General features: G+C 41.4%; 1 protein-coding gene across 3 annotated transcripts in view; it reads right to left on the bottom strand.

The window, feature by feature from the left end:
- The window catches only part of kiaa1549la (KIAA1549-like a), a 138,392-nt gene extending 117,002 nt beyond the window's left edge, over positions 1-21,390 (bottom strand). The window contains exon 1 of one of the 3 annotated variants that reach the window (XM_085780071.1): positions 20,852-21,390. In XM_085780071.1, coding sequence (XP_085636197.1) covers positions 20,852-21,149 — 298 coding nt within the window. In that variant the 5' untranslated portion in view covers positions 21,150-21,390. The remainder of the gene's footprint in view (positions 1-20,851) is intronic. The other 2 variants (XM_085780070.1, XM_085780072.1) reach the window with 2 other exon arrangements.
- Between the last annotated feature and the right edge of the window lie 2,842 nt (positions 21,391-24,232).

Genomic DNA, 24,232 nt, shown 5'->3' with positions numbered 1-24,232 from the left:
AGGTGATTTCAGACAGATACTCAACTCTGAAATACATGAAAACTGGATTTGGTTTAATGTGTCAATATTCATAACAGTGTGTGTGTTACTGAGGTAAGAGACCAACAAAATACAAACTCCTCAAATCAGGATTTTTCAGAACAACACTACAAATTTTCCAGAATGCATCTGATACACAAGCAAGATGGCCGCAAAAAGTTTTTCAATACTGTAAAATTAACCTTAGATTAACCTGAAAGGCATCTGATTTTTAATGTTTTTTGATATAATATGTATGTTATTTTATAGTATAATGGGCATTTATCAATTATAAATAATGTATTTTAATTAATTTTGACTGTAAAAATTGACTCTGCTGCCAGTGCTTTCACTGTTTTGTTTTTGTTTTTTTTACAGTATAGTGGCGTCTCATTCATGATCCAACCCCACCGTGCCACTCTGTTGTTGCAAACAGGTTAAAAGGGAGTTAGGGGTATGAATAAAAAATAAGATTGGGCCTAAACCTAATGGAAGCCATTAGTACCACTACCAATACATTACTGTAAAAACAGTTATTTACCACTATAAGTCTGCACCTAAAGCTTCATTCATCTATTTTTATCCATTTAGAGTCAGTAAAACAAGTTGAAAACATGTTACACCTCCATTAAAGACACAAAGGAACAAATCTGGTCCCACCTGGTGAATGCAAATGCAGATGTTCACTTCTCTTGTTGCTCTGTTTTGGCCTCCACCGACCCCTAATACGAGCTGCTTTATGCTGCACTGTGTTCAGCAGCTGGTCGTTGGTGAGCAGTGGGTTTTTTTTTTATCAGAGCTGTTTGCTGCTGCTGCTACATCGATGTGATGAAGTGAAAGTGTGAATGAAAGCATTAAAGCATTAAAAATACAGTCACCTGATCCACTCTTAATATAAAAATGCCATTAAATGCAGCCGTAAGTGTCTTAAAAAAGAAGTGCTCATTATGCTGCAGAACGGCTGTGTGATATTATTGTGGGATAATTATTATTACTGATGCATTAGCGTGTGAGCACAATTTTAATGTTGTAGCTGGTGCAGATGGAGCTGCTGCTGTTTTTTTTTTTTGTTTTAAACCATACAGTATTATGTTGAGTACAGCACTTCAGTTCCTTTTCCACCCCTGGAAAAACTGAAGTGCACAGCCGAAAATATTATCTCACAGAATCAGTACGAGGTTACATAAAAAAAACACACACACACGCACGTGTCCAGAGGGAGAGAGGATTTCTGTTTGAAGTTTTGTTTCAAAGTTTATTCCTGTAGTAATTTAACTATAAGTTCATACGCCGCCCAGCTGCATGTCTGTGTGTGTGTGCAAACTGTGCAATCTCAACAAAAACGTGACAATGATTTCCTTTTTAACACGCGGTCCCTGAAGGTCACACATTCATATTCAGTGTATGTTTGACTATAACACATCTGTCGTGTGCGTTTGTCAGTAGGAAACTGTTGTTTTCCTAAAAATAAAAAAAACTGCCAGATGACTGAAGGCAGCATCTTCAGAAAGGAGGACAGGCTTCTTTGTCATGTGACGCACAATCACACACACACACACACACACACACACACACGCTGCACTATACACCAACACGCAGCAATGGAAGTTCAAAGCCCTAATTCGCTTATAAATTCCTATTAACTCAAGTACGCCCTCAAAAAAAGAACACATCGCACACTTGTGTCGTCACACAAGTGCACACTCACACACACTCAGGCACTTACTTTCTCACTCAGACGCACACACACAAACTCACACATACACACACACGCTTATGTAAAAACATAATCACAGTGAATTGTTCCAGCACTTTGACTGATGATTTTCAAACACTGCATGTGCTTGTGTGAGCCTGTTCACAGTATATATACATTATATGTGTGTATGTGTGTATGTGTGTGTGTGTGTGTGTGTGTGTGTATGTGTGTGTGTGTGTCAGTGTGTGTATGTGTGTGTGTGCAGCAGTAGTATTGATTTTCCAGTAAAACACATGCCAAAACTGCTGCAGGATGACGCACCATGTGACCGCGCGTCAACCAATGAGTGAGCTGAGTGGATGTGATGGGCCCTGAGCGCCTGATGTGCGTTTGCCCTTTCTGTGTCCCCTGTGGTGTGTGTATTAGCGTGTGTGTAGTAGTGTGTGTGTGTGTGTGTGTGTGTGTGTGTGTGTGTGTGTTTCATAAGACACATATGGTGCGAGTACAAAGTGCCATTTCATTACTGACAGTGGAATCACAGACATTAATCTGATTGAGCGTAGAAGTCCTCATTATCCTCGACCTGACTCGCATCAGTCACCCAGCGGTGGCGACCATGACGACGACGACGATGATGACGATGATGCTGGTGAAACTTTAACTGCAGTAAAGAAGAATAAAAAATATGCACTGCTAATTAAGTCTCTGTTGTGTAACATTAAAACCCACACACACACACACATACTGTATAAACACCACAAAGCCAAGAGTTCTTCGACATGATCCGACAGCGAGAAGACATCACAGAGCTCAGCGACAGCGCTTCACTTCGCTTCAAATCCTACAACAAATAATAAAATATAAAATACAAACTTCAAGATACAGTTCTGTTCTGCACAGTTTTTCATCTAAAAAGTCCCTTAAAGTGAAGCCCTGGATCCATAATGCCTCGTTCTGCAGCAGCTAACGACCTCTGATCTTCACAGTGAATTTCATGCAGCCATCTTGAACCAGCTGCTGCAACATTTCCCTCTGACAAAAAAACCCCCCAAAAAATCTAATCTGGGTTTGCTGAGTGCATGGGCGGCTTAACAGCTTCCTAACACCTAAACTAGGTCTTGAACAGCATGTCTGATTATGCACAGCTATGAATATTTTATGTAGATTTTTTTCCTTTCTTTCTGTCTTTCTTTTCTTTCTTTCTTTCTTTCTTTCTTTCTTTCTTTCTCTGGGCTGGTAAATAGACATCGGAGCGTGTGGGAAGGTCAGAACCGTGCGAGTTGACTTTGATTTACCCAGGGGGAATAATTACCTTCCTCATCGAAAGCAATTGTGCCGTTTACACAGCGATGCAACTTCGGTTCACCAGACAGACATAATGAGGAAAATAAGCCGCCATGTGGAAACGGATATTACATTTAATTGCTGCTGATTCCAGGACTTTGACTTCAACCACGAGCGAAGAAGAACTTGAAATGCACGCGGAGAAATGTAATCGTATTGTTTAAACAACCCTGTTGTCATGAAAAGCACAACACCATTTATGATTTATTATTAGTCTTCAGAGTCTGCGCCGTCCAAACAATTTGCAGTCTGAATTATCCCGGGTTGAAAAGGGCATTTATAGCTTTAGCTGCTATTTACCTGCGCTGGGTGGGTAAAATCCTGGCTGGGGTCAAACTCAGGATAAGCCGTTCATTTTTATCTTCAAAGTCCCATCAGAGATGAACAAACAGAATATATCAAACGTCACCATGGAAACGGAGGAGACGTAGGCTATACCGCAACAAACATGAGCTTATCTAGTGAGAAAAGGTAATTTTAGGCTGATATCACCGCACTGCAGCCATAATACCACCATATTCAGAAGTATTAAAAAAAAAAAAAAACATTAAAACCGATGTGACTATGCACAAACGCACAAATTAAAAAGGGGATAATTCTGGTTTATTACAACTTGGGTCTTATTTCTGACAGACGTAAACATCGCCTAGTCTCCTGGGAATTACATTCATGTTGGATTAGAAGTGAGTGCACGATCAAATGGAAATGTACAGTGTGACTGCAGGAAGTGGAGGTGGTGGTGGTGAGGACGGGAGTGGAGGTGTGAAGGTCAGATCAACTACCACACAGGTGACAGCAGTTCATGCACAAGCTCCTAGTGAATCCTGCACTGACTGGTTTTAGTGGAGTGGCATTGTGGGAAACAGTTTAATTTACAGGCCGCTAATTATGTGATAATGTCAAGAAATAACAAGTAATTGCGTCATAATGTCTAGAAATAGCTTAGAAATAACAGTCAATTTCATAGTAATGTCGAGAAATATAGCCAAGAAATAACGATTGATTGCGTAGAAATAGCCCAGAAATGTCGGTCAATTGCAAGAAGACTTGGTGGAGAAAGATTCTGGCCTTTCTCAAAAAATTCAAAGCATGAAAAGCATGTGTGAAAAACACGTCATTACTATGAAATTGACCGTTATTTCTTGGCTATTTCTTGACATTATCACATAATGAGTGGCCTGTAAATTAAAGGGTGACCACATTTTGTTTTTTGGGATAGAAGCTGACGAGAGGTCAATCCATTGAGTGGTGGATAACGTTATATATCATATACTTTTTTCAATGTGTATGTGTAGTCTTATTTGTCATAAACAGGGGAGGCTCTGATCTTGCAAGGTTGGTTTTCAGCCTCGGTGGAAGACAGAGAGCCTCCATTCTCTCCCTGTAACAAGTTATTGAACCATCACAATTCTTCCGAAGCTGTTTAATAAAGGTAAAAAAAAATCTTGCATAGTTTCTCTTTGTTTACTTGTGCATCCAGCACAACAGTAGCTTTATCTTATATGAGGTGAACATCTGGCTGCTATTTGCTCCACTGTGACACTGGCTGCTGTACCTTTGTCTGATATTTGGTGCTGGTGAACTATAGTGTCAAGTTTTAAGATATTAAAATACACTCTAGAGCTTTAAGGACCTGGAGAGGTCTGTTATAATTATGAGCAAATCCTATTACATCACAAACCAGTGACCTATTACTAAACTAAGGTTAATGTTTATTACTGTTTTAATGTAACTTCTCTTTTAAATGTAGTAATTGTCAGTCAAGTCAGATTAGCAAAACCCTTCATCTGGAGGTTGAAACTTACAGTAAGTGCATGCAAACATGTCAGTAATGTAAAGAAAACCTGCACACGACTTCATTATGGCGAGGAAATGTTTATTTTAAACACTGGCAATGGTTTTTAAGTGTCAGGATAAAGAGGATAAATGTTTTTTTGTTGTGTTTTTTTCAGTCTTTCAACCGCATTGTTATTGTTCTGGTGAGACCCGTCTGCAGTCTGACAGCTACTGACCAGTCAATCAGTCTGGCATCAACATTTGCATCAGAGAACTTGCGAGTAATTTGTTCCAAAACTACAAATATAAAAGATCCGAGTTATCTTTCTGGAGAAACACAAACAGAACGACACTCACACACACTCACACACACACACACACACACACACATAGAGGTGTGAGTGAGTGATGGGGTGCAGGAGAGAGGTGAGCAGCAGCTGCAGTGATACATGGTGAGTTGAAGGAGAGGAGGCCAAGCAGCTATAAATCCTCCTCTTCTCCCAGTCGACCCTTAAGAAGCAGGGCCTGATTAAATTTTCATTCTGTCTCTCGCTTTCTTTTCCTCCGCTCGAATCTCTCCGTTCTTTTCTCTTTCAGATGCTCCAAGTAGCAATAAATCCCTGCTGCCTGTCTGTCTGTCTGTCTGTCTGTCTGTCTGTGGGCCTGTCTGAAGGCTGAAACAACCTCCTGTGGATACGAGGGAACTCATCTAGCTGAGAAAAAAAAAAGAAAAAAAAGAAAACGCTTCCACTGTACAAGTTTCATCAGAACAAATTGATTCTTCTCAGTCGTCACAAAGCTGGATTGCATTTTTTCTGCGTCCTGGAAGAGGCTCAATTTCAATTTGAACAGAGGAACAACTGAGGACCGAGCTCAGGTGGATGACACAAAGACGTCCTGAATACAGGATGATGGCGCAGCGAGCCACACACACGCAAGAGTCGGTGCACAAAAGAGGATAGGAGAGCAGTGTAGCGCGTTTTCTTTATTTATTTCACCTCATTCCAGTGACAGAGGGGGGAAAATAAATAAATCTTCTTGTTCACAAGTGCTGAGGCCGAGGGCGAGGGTGCAGAGGAGTCGCTGGAGGAGCCTCAAGTCAGTTTTTTATGGGCGGAGAGTTTCAACCAAGGACGAGCTACGGTGGCCCTGAGAGCCCAAAACACGGACAAGGACGCAAGCGTGCTAAAAATCCAGAAAAAATCTTCATCCATATACACCTTAAATCTTATATCTTCATTCTATATAGTTGTTAAAGCGTCTCAACTTTTTTGTGTACTATTCATTGTTTGCACTGTGGGGTTGGAGAGAAAATAACATTTCAATCCTCCTTATGTCCTGCACGTATCACAGTTGGGACGAATACAGCTGATTTTGACTATGACAATTTGACAACACATCCACTGCAGAAAAAAAGGGGGAAAAATCAGTGTGGAAAGTCTGCACGCTGTAAACAAACTCCAAACATTACAAATCGGGAAGTCGTGCCAGAGCAAAGATGTAAATAAAATGTACTCGTCACATTTCTGTCAACCTTTTGCGATGTGTTTATCATACATTGCATGTTGATATGGCGATGGCGATGACAATAAGATTAATCGGGCAGCTCCACTCACAATTTCATGCAAATAAACAAACACACAACAAATCGAGTGCAGAAGTGTACTGCAGAAGTGTTTCCAGGGGAAACAGTTGCATCACTTTAATTTATTTTTTTGCTTTAATTCTCATACGGAGACAGGGCTCCAGAAATTTTGAGACAGTGCAAGTACATTTTTTGATTTACTTGTGCATGTGCAACCAGTTATTTTGCCATTTTTTGTCAACACTGGTAAAACGTCAATGGGTCGACTCAAGAATGTTTTCATTAATCAAGAACGAAAGTCGGAGGTTAGAAGACGATCAGATACCGTCGTAGTTCCGACCATAAACGATGCCAACTAGCGATCCGGCGACGTTATTCCCGTTATGACCTGCCGGACAGCGTCCAGAAAACTGAGACTAGGAGATGCTGGGCGAGCCGACCACTAAATAATAATAATATCAAAATAACAATAAAGACAAAACGATATATTTATTGAAAATGGATCCATTAACAATGGTAACGTAGATTCATCCACATTAATATGAGACTCTTTTATAACCAAAAGCATACTCCTCGGGGTCTCTTTAATATTTGCTTTGCGAGTGTGCGCCCCCTAAATTTTCTGCTTGCACTCCTAAAATTTTAAGTTATTGGTCACTGTGCTGATAAAAAAAAGTTAGTCTGGAGCCCTAAAAGAGAGTTGATGAAATGGCACCACAGGTTGGACTCAAACCTTCATGAAACGAGCCACAGGATGCCTATGGTGCGACTGAAATCTGTGGTTTTCATTTCTCTGAACAGACAGAGCAGAGATGGTGATGACAGAGCTGTTAACAAATGACTGATATATTCAGCTTCTGTCACTCCATCTCTTCCCGTTTGTTGTTTTTTCTCTCTCACGCTGTCAGTTTCCTCCACACGTGATACTTCCTGTCTGTTCTCCTCTTGTTTAACCAGTTTAGGAAATGAAACTTCTTCGCTCTTCGCTCCTCTCTGATGACGACGACCGTCTCCATCAGCACTGTCAGTCGTCAGGGGAAGGGGCTTCGTTCGTTCGTTCAACAACGCACGTCGACCCCCAAACCGCTCTGGAGGTAAATTTCCAATTTCCAGGGGTTTTGACACTTCATCCCCTCAGCTGTCATTACCAGGGACAGTGCGTGCTCTCCATCACTCGCTGCTGCCTGTACGGCACACGGGGTTCGCCACCTCCTGGTTGAAAAATCATTCGATGATGGGGTGACGTCAAACAAAAACCCTTTTTCCATCAATTCAATCATGCAGCTTGACAGAACTAAAAGCACAAACCTCCGCAAGCACCAAACAATTCTCTCAACTAGCTGTTATGAAATTGATTTTCTGACGGGGGAAAAAAATCACTAATAGGATCTAGGACCAAATTTCCATTCCTGCCATTAGAGCTATGAAATAATGACTGATCAAAACCTTCAATCGTTCCCAGTTTCTTGGGAAGTTGTTCATGTTTTGTTCTTAAGGTGCAGCCGACAGAAGTTAAAGGTAAATATACTTCATTAGAATAAAAAAAGGGGGATGTCAGCTGTGCATGTGTGCTCACAGATTAAACCTGTTTTCGGGGCAGTGCGTGGCGCAGTGGGTAAAGTGGCCGCCCCATGTAGAGGCTACAGTCTTCACCGCAGGCGGCCCCCATTTGAATCCGGTGTCGGGCAGCTCTTTCCTGCATGTCATTCTCTGTGCCTCCCCCTTTCCTGTCTATCTCTACTGAGTGCTATCAAATAAAGGCAAAAAGCCAAAAAATATACTTAAAAAAACAACAACTGTTTTCTTTATCAGCTTTAAAGGGATAGTTCAACATTTTTGGAAAATTGGCCCATTGCCATAATCCCTATAGTCATAGCAGTAGGTTTGTTACCTTTAATTGTCGGTGCAAGCTGGAGCAGAGCCGCAAGCTGCTCAGAGTTACGCTACGGAGGCTGATGGGATTTCTTGGTTTCCCTCATCAAACTCATCAAATACACAATCCAACAACTCCAAAACGCTCTGGTGGACAAGTTGTGACCTGCACATTCACCACGCTATGAGATAATAACAGAACATTACCAGACAGAGTTGTTTTAGAGGTAAATACATGCAAAACCACTGATGAGCGTTCCCGTCGGTGGCAGTTTTTCAGCAAGCAGTCTCTGCATTTACCTCTAAAAGAACTCTGTCTGGTAACGTTGTGTTATTATCTCATAGCGTGGTGAATGTGCAGGTCACAACTTGTCCACCAGAGCGTTTTGGAGTTGTTGGATTGTGTATTTGATGAGTTTCATGAGGGAAATCAAGAAATCCCATTAGCCTCCGTAGCGTAGCTCTGAGCATATCTGAACACATCTGTAAATAAACTGCAAACTAGTACAAAGACATCCACTCGGGTGGGTTAGTGAGTAATTAGACTTATTCTCTGTGTGTAATTAGGTTGAATCGTCCCACATGAAATATCAATTTCACTCTTTTCCGTGCACAGGTTCACTGGTCATCATCACACGGGGTAATTATAACGCTGCATCTTTCTTCTATTACAGGACATCTGGAGGTAAGTAAGACAACACATGCTGCACACACACACACACATACACAGATGTCTGTAGTTTTACTGCAGGAAGCTAAACGCCTGCTGCTAAATACCCTTCTGTGTGTAGGAGTCTCTATAGACAGAGCGAGGATGTACACACACAGACACACACACACACACCCCAGAAACCTCGTTGCATGACAGCAAACAGCCTCTGTACTGTGTGTACCACCGTGAGCACACGTGAATGAGCTTTGAACATGATAAGCGTTCTCATGTCAGGACGGTTTGTACATCAAAGTGATTCTCCGCTGAGACAGCCGGGGAAATAATTAACCTTGCTTAAAAAAAAAGAAAAAACACACGCACGCGCACACACACACACACACACAAGCAAGGAAACATGCAACCTCTCCGAGCCCCCGCAAGATTAGACAAATACAAAGTGTGGCTAATTAGGATTATAAAATCAATTTATCCCAAAGAGCTGCTTCCTCCTCTCTATATGATTTATAACAGCGGCCTTGCCACGCAAACTGTGATGGAGGAGCCGAGGAGCATATACAGTATTTACCATCTGCATGTGAAACCTCTATCGCTCACACACAAACGCACATCCCATAAATAGACAACAACCAACTCCAGAGAGTGTTTTCACGTCATTTATTTGTGTAATGGACGGGGAACGACTCAGGTGCGTACCGGCTGAAGTCCAGCTTGGTCGCTTTTGCCCACACAGTCACAACAACAACAACAACAAAAACAGTTTTTTAGGGGTGGGAGAAAAAAAACGATTCACATAAGTATCGCAATATTTTTTTGACGATTTTTAAATTGATTTTTTTTAAAATATTGTTCAATGTCCATTTGTTTGCCTTTTTCACATACAGAGAGTCCAGGTTTTGAAAAGGGTTCAAGTTCACTTTATAATGGAGTATGTTAAAGGGATAGTTCAACATTTTGGCAAATTGGCCCATTGCCATAACCCCTATAGTCATAGCAGTAGGTTCATTACCTTTAATTGTCGCTGCAAGCTATTTTTAGAACGACAGAGCAGAGCCGCGAGCTGCTCAGAGCTACGCTATGGAGGCTCATGGGATTTCTTGGTTTCCCTCATCAAACTCATCAAATACACAATCTAACAACTCCAAAACGCTCTGGTGGACAAGTTGTGACCTGCACATTCACCACGCTATGAGATAATAACGGAACAAATTAATGTAAAACCGCTGATGCACGTTCCCGTCGGGGGCAGTTTTTCGTCAAGCAGTCTCTGCTTTTACCTCTAAAACAACTCTGTCTGGTAATGTTCCGTTATTATCTCATAGCGTGGTGAATGTGCAGGTCACAACTTGTCCACCAGAGCGTTTTGGAGTTGTTGGATTGTGCATTTGATGAGTTTGATGAGGGAAACCAAGAAATCCCATTAGCCTCCGTAGCGTAGCTCTGAGCAGCTCGCGGCTCTGCTCCGCCGTTCTAAAAATAATTTGCACTGACAATTAAAGGTATAATAGGCTAATTTATAGGCTACTACAGTATTTGTGTGCAGATAAATGTTAGTCTCAGTCTCATTTTGTCAGAAAGGTTTCAGAAGCCCTTTTTTTCTATACTCTTTTATGCAGTCCAGGCTTTTGAAAAAAGAGTAAACATATACTGTATATTGCTGCTGAATAAATCTTAAAAACTGACTTAACATGTGATGTGTATTTTTGGGGGAAATATGGTTCCTGGAATAGTCTGTAGACAATCATAATCATTCAACTGTTTCACTGGTATTAAAAATGCAGACTAAAAATCGAGAAAATCTGCAATATCGTAGAATCGCAATTTAAATCGAATCGGCATCCAAAAAATCGTAGAAGAATCGAATTGGGAGGAAAGCATATCGTCCCAGCCCTACAGTTTTTGTTGTTTTGCCTGAGCCAGAACAGCAGCAGCAGCAGCAGCAGCTCAGACTAAAAGCTTTGTCAATCGAATCACTAATAATTTATCTTTCCAGTACGATGATGAAGCTGCTTCTCTGCCGTTTCTTGCCTGGCAACAGTGAGTCGACGGCGGCGCTCGCTGCTGCTGCCAGCAGAGACGACTTAACATCACATCACACAGCACAGCCTCCCCGTGGTGACGAAGAGGAGTCTCTGTGGTACGGATGCATCAAAAAAAAAAAAAGGACAAAATATTGGAAAGAGAAGATGGTGGTGTTGTTAAAGAAAACACACACACAGAGAGAGACACATTACAGCATCATAGATTACGTCTCTTACTCCTCTCATTTAAATCTGTGTCACATTTTAAAGCCACAACTTCCAGCAGATACGCTTCTTTACATGTCACAGTGAGGAGCTCCAGCGGCGCATAAATCAGCGAAGTACAGCGACGCTAAATGAGCCACTGCTGCTTTAATGCTGAGAACATGTGCGGGAATGATGCAGCAGCGCTCAGCCCCGCTTCGTCCTGCCTCTGGGACCACATGCAGGATCTTTGGCCTTGGATCAATTCAACTGCCAGAGTCTCAGATGTACTGCTACACACACACACACTCTGGATCACCTGAGCTCTACAGACACAGGACAAACACACACACACACACACACACAACAGAGCAGAGCAAAGAGGAGCGACAATGTGATGATGCAAAAAAAAAAAAAAGAAAGAAAAAGAAGAGACAGCTGATGTCTGAGCATGAGCAGCTGCTGTAAATTAAAGCTCCAACACGAGAGCCTTTATCCTTGAGGCGGTAACAGATTGATAGTCCTATATCCCTCCTTCCCTCCTTCCCTTGTTGTCAGGTGTTCTGCTGCTACGGTGGCCCTGAGAGCTCAAAGAAAAACACACGCAGATGCACGGACGCACAACAGCAAAGCAAATTTCTTTAAAAAAAACATCTTCATTGACTTGTTGACACATGTGCTGCAAAATGCACACAAACAAAACCTGCTGCAAAGTCACATTGTTGTTTGCATGTGTCGTGCAAATAAACAAATGGCCCGCCCAAAATATATCTTTATGAACTTGACAACGCACAACAAAAGTGTTTCCAGGGAGGACTGAAAAGTGACAAACCTGACTGGGACGCATCTCAGCTGGAAACACTGATGTGAATGTGTTTTAGGACTGAATCTGTATTAATTTACATTTATTTACAGAGGCTCATACCTCTTGGCAGGATAGTTCATATAGTTCTGTAGTGTATTTTCTTGTTTTTAATAATATGTTATTATGTTTAACCAAATACTCAACAGTAGAAAACTGCGAGAGTTTGTGAAGGATTATAAAAATGACAGAAAGTCTGTATTTTATCCAATAATCTCTCATGAAAAGACTAAAACCAACCAACACATTATTAGACCAACACCAGTCTGAAAGTCCTACCTGGTCTGCAGCACTCACCTAATCACCTAAAAGCCCATTTTGTTCTGTAAATCTTTAAAAAAAAAACAGGTGAGTGACTTCCTGCTACTCCTGGTGTTATAGAGCCGCGCACAAAAGCCAGAAAACGCCTATATAACAACAAAAGCAACAATAAAAAGATCCACACACCTCTTTCCTTTATAAATCACAGTCAACATGTTTTCGTTGGCCAGCATCCGCCCCAGAAAACACTAACACAACTTCTAAAACAATGAGCAGTCGATGCAAATCCCTCGTGAATATTGATATTGTTCCTGTGAAGAATAATGGAGGGAGCATATAACAAGAGAGCTGCAGCAGCTGATATAACCAATAGATTCACTCACAGTGGCCACACGGACAACAAAGCATCTCTATGAACATGTAAAACATAAAACAACATGACTACTACACAATGAATATCTAAATACAACGATAACACAAAAAAACACCATACTGCATGTAATTTCAGTTAATCCGTCTTTCCCTGTCACAGCTGGTGGGTGCAGGTGGTGGAGATAAGAAGAAGAGTGAGGCAGACCAGTGGTCACTGATGGGATTTGATCTGTTGTTTTAAATAGAATATATAGTGAATTTATCTTGAGTCGATGTGGTTGAATAAAGATGGATGAAGCCACCGTGATATCACCTGCAGGTTTCTGAGGAAGAGTCGTTCTGAAGCTCATAGGGGCCCGTTAGGCCGTCGCCACCTTGCCACCGTCTGATGCAGACAAAAGTCCTGGCTAATCCAAAAATGACATCAATTATACCAAACTTTAAAATCAAAACCAAGTGACTCCATAAAAAAATAACCTCTGTACAGTTGTCCTGAAGGAGGAAACAAGCCGTAGAAACCAAAACAAGGCTGTAAGCAAGTGGCGTTTTTACCTGGGAGTCAATGAGGATTGACTCACTTTTGGAGCCAGACTCTAGTGGCCATTTGAGGAACTGCAGTTTTTAACAATTTGCTATTTTCCACCACAAACTAATTGTCCACTTCCACTTCACAGTTACACCTCTGTTTAAGTCATTTTCCATAATAACCGACTCACTTTTTTTGATTCTGGTCGATTCTGGTCACTGTTGCCGGTCTGTTTTAAGAAAAATAGCGGGTTTGATTCTTGTGTCGGACGTCGCATTCGCAAATCTCTTCCAGTGACAACACTCTGGCCAATGAGCGGCCGGTAGTCGGTTGAGGTCGCGTTTTACTATCGGCTCGGCTTGGTTCGCTTGGATCCTCGGGTGAGGCGTTACCAAACAAAGTACCAGGTATTATCCGTAGCAAAAAAAAAAAACCCAAGTCAAGTCGAACCAAGTAGCGCCAGTGGAAAAGGCAGATTACCAGTATGTGCTGAAAATCTTAAAGTTAGAATCTCTCCCATCAGTAGAGCAGTTCAAATTCCTCGTCTCAAACCTGGTTTCACTGGATTGTAATTGTTTTACTTGTAGCTGATCAAGATTGTTTGACTGTGTTAGCTTTTCTTACTTGTTTCCCAATATTTTCTTCCGTAAACCTTTGTTCTTCTGGCTGTAATTGTTGTCTGTATTGTTGTTCTCTCCACGCCATCGTAAATGAAGACTTTCCTCAATGGTCTTCGAGAATAAATAAAGGTTATAATGCTCTAGTTATAAATATTTATTGCAGCAAGACTGTGTATAACATGCTGACTCAAAATGAACTAGTGTGTGTCCATTGCAGATGTTAAATGTGGCTAATTAAAGATGAAGAAAAACCTCTTATTCACTATTATTAATATTATTACCTAGAGTGTTGTATCAGGGGGAAGAAAAACATCACTCAGCTTCGTCCAGCCCTGCCACAGCACTGAGCTTTATTTTCCACCGTTTGGTGACATATCCATCTTTTTCAGAGACACAGTTTGACACCAGATAAATTGAGCAGAAATGAACTGCGGCTCTGGGAACCCTTTTCTGATTGGATCTTGGAAACGTTATTTACTCGGGCGCCGGAGAGCACGCCGCGGCAGATCATGAGCTGCCACTCATTCATTTTGTCAAGCCTCTAAACCGACGCCGGCGCAGACGCAATCTCTCGTGTGTGTGTGTGTGCGAGCCAGGAGGATCCTCACGAAAGCCGAAGTAACTGACATCAAATAGAGCAGGTTGTAGCGGCAGCAAGTGCTCTCATCTGTCAGCCGTCATCAGCGGGTATCACAGGGATCACGTCTGACAGCCTCCATGCATTAAACACAAGCACCGAGCCCGAGCGCACTGTGAACAATTATGAGTCAAATCTACTAAAAAACTGACATAGGTATTCAGGAGAGTACACAACAAACTCATTCTCCTTTCACGTCAGATCAAGCTCTGCAAGGATAAATATTTATAGATTTTTATCCTTATGATAATCCACTGCCAACCAACCAGATTTGGTGTGTGTCACTGTTGCACAGCTTTATTTTTCCAAAATCAGCTTTAACATCAACATCAAGTCAAAGAGGCTGATGTGAAATACGTGTGATTTCATCAAACACTACCTCAGTGCCAGACTTTACTTACAAGTGGCAACATGCAAAAGTTTGGGCACCCTTGTTTAAAATTGCTGTTCATGTGAACAGTTAAAGCAGATATCAGTGGAATGTTTTTGTTAATATAAGTCCTAAATAGTCCTATTTTCCGTCAGCAATCACTTACATGAAGTATTTCAGCCTAAACACGAGTCTCTCCGTCACTCTGCTCTGCTGTAACCCGAGGAGAAAATTTTCCTTGTGGGATACAAGTGTTATCCAATGAGGGGAGAGAACGGCATGAAGGGCTGTGTGTGCAGCCAAGGGATGCGCGTGAATGTGGTGACGTAGCACGAGGACCAATTGATGCCTGACAAGGGTGGGGGCTGCTAACTCATGGTGCGTTCAAGGAAACTCGTACTTTGTGTTTTTCCTTCCTGTGAAGTCATACCAGTTCGATCTGGTACGAGTTCACGGGTCGGAAGTTACGAGTGGCCGTTATAGGGAACTTTCACAGACAACAGGACGGTAAAAACACGAGCTACGGGTTACCTGGAACGCTACCAAGTCGTAGTTGTGACTTGAAGCTGTAACTTACGGTTTCAAAAGCCTGCCTTGAGCACAGCATTAGCCGAAACGGCCGTGCCGATGATATCTGCTTTAAGCAAGTGGAAGATATAAAGTGAAACATGAAAAACTCTTTTGAAATATTTTTAAGCAATATCAGTGTATTATTTTAGTATTATTTTAGTTTTCTCCAGTTTTAGAGTGAAAAGGGAAACAAAGCAGCAGCCTGCAAAAGAATGGGAAACCCAGGAGACTTGAGCTAACTTTGGCCAAGGTATCAGACAAGATATTTACTATTTACACACTTTGATAGTTTCTAAAGGGGGGGCTACTAGGTACTAACTATGCAGGGGGGGCAAACCTTTGCTGCAGGTCATTTTCCTATTTTGTAATTTTGAAAATGTAAAAGATGAAAACATATTGTTTAAAATGTAAAGGGAATGTGTCATCTTCCACTTGCTTAAAGGAGACATATTATGCCCCTTTTCCACAAATTAAAATAGTTACCAGGTGTCTTAAAGACATGTCTGTGACATGCTGTGGTCAAAATACCCCAAGGGTCAAACATCACAGCTTTTCATCTGCTCAAAACAGCCCCGCCCTTCTACCAGTTCACAGATAGGGGTGGTATTATGCAAATTCGAAAACTAATGACATCATTGTCAGACAACCATGGGAACAGCTCATAAAACCACATGGATTTCAACATAAGGAGCCTGAAAAATACTGATTTTTTTGAGTCAATTCTCACATTTTGGGGGCCAGAAGGCAAGACAAACATCTAAATACATGTTAAAGAGCCTTCAAAATGTGATATTTCCATAATATGTCCCCTTTAAGTGTTCACATTCACTGAAAGTTTGACCAGGGTAGCCCAAACTTTTGCATTTTAATGTGATCTGCCGCGATCACATTAAAATTCATCCTGAGTGGTGTGCGTCTTCCACTCTTCCTTGTACAGGCAGGTAACACAACAGCTATAATGTTGTTAAGAGTGCTTTTATTCAGACTAGATGGATCACAGGACACTTCTTCTGGCTACACACACTAAACTTTTTAATCAGACCGTGTAGAGCGCCGCCGACTCTCTCCTTCTCTCTCGCTCCGGCTTTGACGATCAGCCAACTCCACCGCTCTCTCGGAGAGGAGCCAAGCTATACTACTGTACCTAATCAGCTCAATCGATCACTTTAATTGATGACAGCAGATAAATGATGACCAGCAGAAGTTTTATCAATGACTTTCTGGCTGTCTCGCCCAGGTCGTTAGCCACCGAAGGGGCGGGTTTGACCGATTCCTCCGTTTAAAGCCAAGAAAACAAGTGAATAAGGAGGTGAATCATTGTTCTGTTGTTCAAACATCAAGGAAATCATAGAGGACTACATCATGTTTTGGGTTTTGACTCATCACAGTCATTTTTTTAAAACTTCATAACCCAAACTACTACTACACAAATGGTCCTGGGCAGCTTCTGCCTATTAGAGAGCTGATTGGTCACTATATACTCATTATTCACCAGAGATCGATTCGTCTTCGGCGCTCTATCTCAGTGGACGCCAGCGGCTGCAGGCGCTTCACTGAACGGTGAAGAATTTATTTTCCAATTCTGAACTTTGCCGCTCTCAAAACTGTGTCTCTGGAGAAAAAAAATGAAGTGAAATTGAGGTTCTTGCAAAAAAAAAAAAGATTACATGTCCATACAGGTTGAAATATGTACAGATTGTAGAGTTTGTAGAGAATGTTCCTATAACCAATTTAACATATTGAATAGTTGCTTAAACATTTGTTATCATATTGATTGAAGCTTTTGATGGGTGTTTCCTATAAAGAATGTAATATATTGGCTTTATTCATGACATAAGTATTGCTTTTTTTCCTTATTTTTCAGAGATGACGGGTTGCTGGAGGAGATAATATCACAATGTATTTGATCTTTTTCTCTCTTTTATTCCTAGACTGCCCCAAGTTTTTTATTGTGGTCTTGAATATACTGTTGTTGGATCAATACTCTTATGTGTTGAGTGTCTAGTTCTTCTCTCCGCTCTTTATTTTCACTATGTAAATGGAAATCTTATGTACAAAGGGTAGGCAGTGGCACAATAAGCTAATTGCTTCAGCCTACACCTTTTGGTTGCATTACTGACCAATCTATGCATTTTGTCAATCTCTTCTTTTTTAATCGACCAAGTGAATAAAATAAAATAAACTAGACTAAGCTTTCCAGTATTGTGATGATGTCACTTCCTCTAATTATTGTAAACACATGTAATCAACCAATTGCATTGGTGTACTGATGTATTAAAAAGGAAGCCACGAAGAACAAAACTTTGAGCAAAGACTGTGTGAATTGGTGAGAAAGGGCACGCTGGAGTGGGAACAGTTGTAATGTGCACATCTAAGCATAAATCCACCTTATAATGACTTTGGATTAAATGAGGTACCCATCCTTGGCTGGTGCAATAGAGAGCAGTTTGTAGAAAAGGTTAAAGGGTCAATTTACTTATTTACTTGGATGTCGATAGTAAAAATCCAGGTGAGAAATACTCATCCTCCCTAATGCTGTGTAAGTGTAGTGTTGCTCTCTTTAACAACTACCTTATTAGACTATTTAGATATAAACAGCTATAAAGGCCGCTGTTATATGGACTCATCTGGGAAGAAGTTATGAAGACAAAAAAACAACCCATTTTGCCACTTGCTCAGGTTCATTTTGAACGAATTAGAAACCGGCTGCACTGCAGTCCCCAAAGGGTCACGTACTGTAAACAAATGATGTGTAACTCTATGAACATGACTGCCGTACATAGACTGCAGTGACTGTCTCAACAACAAGAACCAGATGTTGTTTAGCCACTGGAAGTGAGAGGTTTGAAGTTGAGCACACACACACCAAACAGACAGATTCCCTTCCAAGTGTGTGTTTTGTTTTTTTATATATACACTGTATATCTCCACTGGTGAGTCATCTGTGACAGTGATTATTAGTAGCCAACTAGACTCTAACCCACTGGCACCGACTTACTCAGATGTTATTTCAACCCTGAACAACAGACGCACGCTGTGAGAAAAGCACCGGATAGATAGATACTAGATAGATAGATGGATGCTCATCTGTTGCCATGGTAACGCGGACCAATAGATCCCTATCTCCGCTACTGACCGAGAGTTGAAGATCTCTGTAGACCTGTTAAAGAAAACACCTACACACACACACACGTACATATATATATATATATACACACACACACCAGCAGCTAAGCATCAGCCTTTTGAGTTATAAATGGAGACGGTAAAATACAAAAATACAATGGGAAGGTTTTCTCTGCTGAAACAGTTGAATGCTTGAGTAACCAGGTGAGAGAGAGAGAGAGAGGGAACGTCAAATCTCCTGAAGCCACGCCAAAGAAACGCTTGCTTTTAAGTGGCACAGCAGGAGGATACATCAAAAAAAGGATATGTTGAGAGTGAGTGGAACAGTTTACTCAGATATAACTGGAGAGGATTGGCAGATAAACTCTCTCTTTTTTTCTTCTTCTTCTTCGCCCCCAAAATGCTTTGTCAATCGTCTCCGTTATCCTGGATCTCTTCCGCTTTTGATTCTTAAAAATCTTTACGCTTAACAAAATCTTCATCCAATTCATTTGTGCTGCTGCCGCTGCTGCTGCTGCTGCTGAGCATAATATATAGAAGCTCCGTCGTCTTCTTTATTCCCATCAAGTGACACCCGGAGGACGGATTGCATGTGTTAAGAAGTGGAGCCGGTATTTCATTATTTTCCAATTTGAAAGTTAATAAGAGAGGTTGGCGAGGTAATACTGAGAGAGAGGGAGGGAGAGAGGGGGAGAGTGAGAGTCGACTTCAGGCTGTCTCACTCTGAGTGAGCACATCGGCCGGTGAATCACTTAATTAACTATTGAAATATAAAACAGCAACACGCCAGCAGAACAGCTGCTCCGCCATTCAGCAACTTCAACAGAAACGGGGCCATTTGTCCCGGTTTTGTCCTCAGATGTAAATGAGAAAGATGATTTTAAAAAGGCTTTGTTAAGAGATGTTCATCAAGAAGACGTGGTGGCATTACAGTGGGTGCTGGTCATTTTAAACTGAGAATAATAGGCTATAAGACAAAAATAAAATAAAAAATCAATATTCAGAAAACATGAGCTGGACCTTGTCTCCGTCCACAGCTGTCCCCGAGACTCACTGCTCCTTGAAAGAGACAGGACATTTGACATTTAAGGTTTTTTTTCCCCCCTAAATGTCATCCTTAGTGCTGCGAGCACCAACATTGAAATTCCATTCACATCCTGTATATAATATGAGTCTGAGAGGCGATTATCAACCCGCTGACATCTATATAAATATACAACTATTAAGAGTTACAACAATATATAGCTACACCTGCTGCATGGATGGTTGGTTACTGACCACAGGAGTTAAACGGTCAAAAAGCAACACAAAACACAGCCAGCTGCAGCTCTGGACCTGCTTGGATTCCTAATGAATGAATGGCGGATGCATTTTGTGAACTGATACTTGTGTATGTACATGTCAGCTGTATTTATATAACATTATCTACTTGTTGTAACCTAAAGAATTTGATATAAAAGGTCAAATTATGTGTATCTGACCCAGAATTAAATGCAAAATGAGGAAAATCAAATCTGGAGGAGGGCTGGAAAGCATTTTTTTTTTGTCATTATAAAAAGGAAAAAGGAGCTGAAATCAAAACGCTGTGGCAGGAAATGTGAACATCTTTGCTGCTAGTCTTCCGTTTTCCTGGGATGGCTGTGAGGACACACACACACACACACACACACACACACACACACACACTGACTGTGGTGTGATCATTAATTATTTACCCGTACTGACTAGAAAACGTCCCCTATGGATCTTGTTCGAGGTTGGCGACCTCGGGGCTCAGTTCTGTGTGAATGAATAAAAAGTTTCCTCCTTAATGTGAAGAGGCGCAGCGCTGCGGTCCATGCACCGTGCGCTCCGGTTTGGAGGACGTGACATCGGTTATAGGGCCTCTGTGTGAGTGTGTGTGTGTATGTGTGCTATACCGCAACCACATGAAACAAACCTTTTATACAACAGGACAACTGTCGGACAGATTAATTAAACCAATAAAAATTCACAGGCGATGAGAACAATAACAAATCCCTCGGAGATGACCAGCAGCGCCAGGCGCATCAAAAACACAGCTGCTGTTGTTAATGCCAATCACTTCTGTCAATGAAAGTCTAAAGAAATCTTCCACACACTCATTTCCGGCTCAACTGACTGATAAAGATCTGTATTCATAATAACAAGTGAAATCAAAGGCAGCTTGGGACTGGTGTGTGAGTCCGGGCATTGAGCAGCGCCTGCATGCTATTTATGGTCTGTATACAATAGGAACAAAGGGCCACTCTTATAGCTACAGGTTGGATAATAATCACAACACAGCATCAGGGTCTTACCGTCGGCGGCCGCGGAGCTCTGCAGCATCAGCACCAGCACCGCGCCGATGGTCACAACCCACCGGGCCATCGTCCCCCTCAGCGCCCGGGTCCTCCTCCAGCTCTTCGGCGCGCACACGGCCGCCGCAGCCATCCCCATCCCCGTCCCCATCCCCGTCCCCGCGTCCTGCTGGGTCCATGATGCCGCCGCCGCCGCCGTCGGGGAGGAATAAGAGCGGGGGTCTTCTTTACCATCTATCCCATCGACCCCGGGGCCACTGGTGCCGCTGCTGGAGAGGAGCGCATGTTTAGGAGCCATTGGTCAACCAATTAATCCTGAATGGAAAACATCTAACGGCGCTGATGTGGTGAAAGGCATCCGATCAACCTGCCCCCGGTGCGGACAAGCGGGGCTCCGCTCTCCATGAGCCTGCTGGAGGCTGAGGTCGATACGGAAACAAAGAGATCTGTTGTTTTTTGTTGTTTTTTTTCTTCCTCTATGCGTCTCTCTCTGTGTGTGTGTGTTTCTGTGTGTAAGCGCGCTTCAGTCTGATGTCCCTACTGCGACCGCAGCGCGCTCTCCATCTCCGCTGGCAGCTGCGTCAACGCGCGGCGATCTGCACCGGAAACCAACCAGCGCCGCCTTCAAAATAAAAGCGTTCTTCTTCAGCACTGGATCTTAGATAAAGCCCCCTCAGTTGTGACCTGACCCGTCTCCTGCGCTACAAAACGAATGCCTTTGGAGGAATATGGGAACCATTTCTTGATTATATTAATGTAAATATTTCTGCTATAATGACCAGAGCATTTGTAGGCTATAAAAAACTGTATTATTTATTTCTCCCCTTGCCATCATATTTACCTGGAACTGAGCTTGTTTTTGTTTGGTCCCGTCTTGTGTATGTTTGTTTATTAATTAAAAAGAAATCAATAAACACATTAAAAATAATAATATTTAATGTTTTTCTCAGTTCTATGGGAGCTGAAAGTGCATTTCGCATAATGGTGTTGAATGAGCGATTAACTAATTTTGAACCATAAAGTCAGTTTAATTGGAGAAGCCCGTTCTTAAACCATTTAAAACCAAAACCATTTATAAATTAATAATTTATTTATTCATTTATGTATTAATCTTATTAGCTAATTAATTACTTTTCTTTAACCAACTATCTTTGACTGTCATCTGCCCTCCTTTTTTTAACTGTTGCTGTATCGGACGCCTGAATCTCCTAGGTTTCAATCAATTAATCAATATATAGGTCTAACCTAAAAGTCAGTCACACTTCTGGTAGATTAGATCCAATTAGTTTGAAAACATTGAGGACAAGTAGCCTATAACAATAGCCTATCACTCTTGTATTTCATCACTGTGTACTACATACTAATACCTACTATATACTGTGTGTGTATATATTTGTTGTTCTGTATACAGGCTATTTTTGTTACAAGATAAACTGATAATATTCATTTTTAATGGGAAAAATGAGTAACTTCCGGTCTTGTCTTGGTCTATTGTGTCTAACTTCACGCAGCCTCTAGCAGGTACAAACAGTCTCCGTGTGGTGTGATTATGGTTTACAAAATAAAATGACAGGAACAGGCTGGTCCACACGGTCACAGAGTCTCCCATCAGTGATAAAACCGGAGATGTGAGACCAGGCTGGTCACTTAATTGTGTCTTTCTGCTTGCCTCTTCAGTGTGAATCCCTCTGCATCATTAAAGGACTGTAAAAAAAAAAAAAGAAAGGCAGGCTGTGACGCCAGTGCTGCTCTGCTGTAAAGATGTGTTTTTGGCAGATCTGAGTTCAGCAGGAGGCAGGCGGCCCCTGGTGGGAGCTGTGGGCACTGTCACCCTGGCCTGTGCACAGTCAAGCCAGTCACTAAAAACAAAAGATGACAACAACCACGCAGGGGAAATACACTCATCATTAGGCTAGACCCTGATCCCATTGTGCCCAATTTACTGTTAAAGAAATAATGGAGAAATCATTGTTTTTTGCTGCCGGAACATCCTGTGGGACATTTTAATTTGTAAACACTGTCAGTGTTATGTCATCAAAATGCATTAGCCCAAATTTACACAGAGGGAGGCTTAGGAGGAGTTATTAACTGCTTGCTTTCATAAATTAAAAAAACACACAAAAAAAACCAAAACAGGTCACCACTTCAGCTTTTTCTGCCAAATGCAGACTTAAATAATGCCAACACATAGCTAAAGTATAGGCTACTGTCATGATATGACATGGTTCTTATATTTTCTATGTACTTGTACGGTGAGCGAGTTTTACAGTGTAATATTCATATAGCATACATCCTCTTTAAAAAAAAAAAAAAAAAAAATTAAGAAAAAAAAAAGATTAATTGATTTAATAGGAAAAGAACAATGAAATAAATAAAAGTGTAGGCTAGTGTGGGGACAAAGGTCCATGTAAACATAGGTAGCTTAGCAGTTAGTTTTAATAGGCTAGCTCTTTGTTTTCATGGATGATCAATAGATTTGAGTGTTTGAAGTCCTTTTTGGAGGTAATAGGCTAAAGAATGGATATGTACCCGTTAACTCTAAAAACAAGGTTAATCTTGGACACTGTGAACAAACCAAAGCTAAACCTTCATCCTTATGTCTAAAGTAATATAAGTAAATGCTGTCTCATATGTGCTTTAGTATGGTTTGTGTATTTTGACAGCAATGGTCACTTGTTGTTAAGTACTGCGCAACCCTACTTCCTGTCATTCTTTGTGTGTCTTTTAATTTTCCTAAATGTAATTTGGACAATGTGTCAACTCTGAAATAAATGAAGAGCAGCAGACGGTGGCGGATGGGGCTTGCGCGCTCTTTCCGTAAGGCATATCAAGCTTCAGAGCTTCACTGACATTTCACTACTTGCTTGTAGCAGTTACATTAATAACGAAACAACACAAAATGTCTGATTGATACGCGTTCATTTCACTCAACTGGTTACTAGCTACTAGGCCATATCTTAACTTCATCAAAAATTCGTCAAAACGTGTAAAGTAGTTTGTCCATGGAATGAAAATGGCCCAACCCGGAAGTTAGCAGCATCACCCTGCTTCACTTCATAGTATCTATGGCTTCACTTGACTAAACTAAACAGCCAATACAAATTTCATTACCACAGAAAACAAGTTGTGAGATTTAGCGTACTTACCTCTTCTACCAAAACCTTTCTTGTTAGAAAGTTAACGACCGGAGAAAAAAAAAGGAAAAAAAGTGCTAAGTGAGTTAGTCCAAGTGGCCTGGTGGTCATCATGTTTCCATGTCCTGGGGATCACCTCACCGACAACCTCTGTAGTTTCATTTAGCATTTAGCCACGTGTTAGCAACTCAATTGCGGCTTGTAAGTCCAAGAGAAATCAAGATGTGTGTGTTTACTGGCGTCTTTT

Source organism: Trachurus japonicus, chromosome 6 (assembly GCF_045865225.1).
Source record: "Trachurus japonicus isolate A0001 chromosome 6, Traja_1.0".
In the NCBI taxonomy this organism is placed as follows: Eukaryota; Metazoa; Chordata; class Actinopteri; order Carangiformes; family Carangidae; genus Trachurus; species Trachurus japonicus.
Note: the sequence above shows the minus strand (reverse complement) of the source record. Positions and strands in the feature narration are given on the sequence as shown.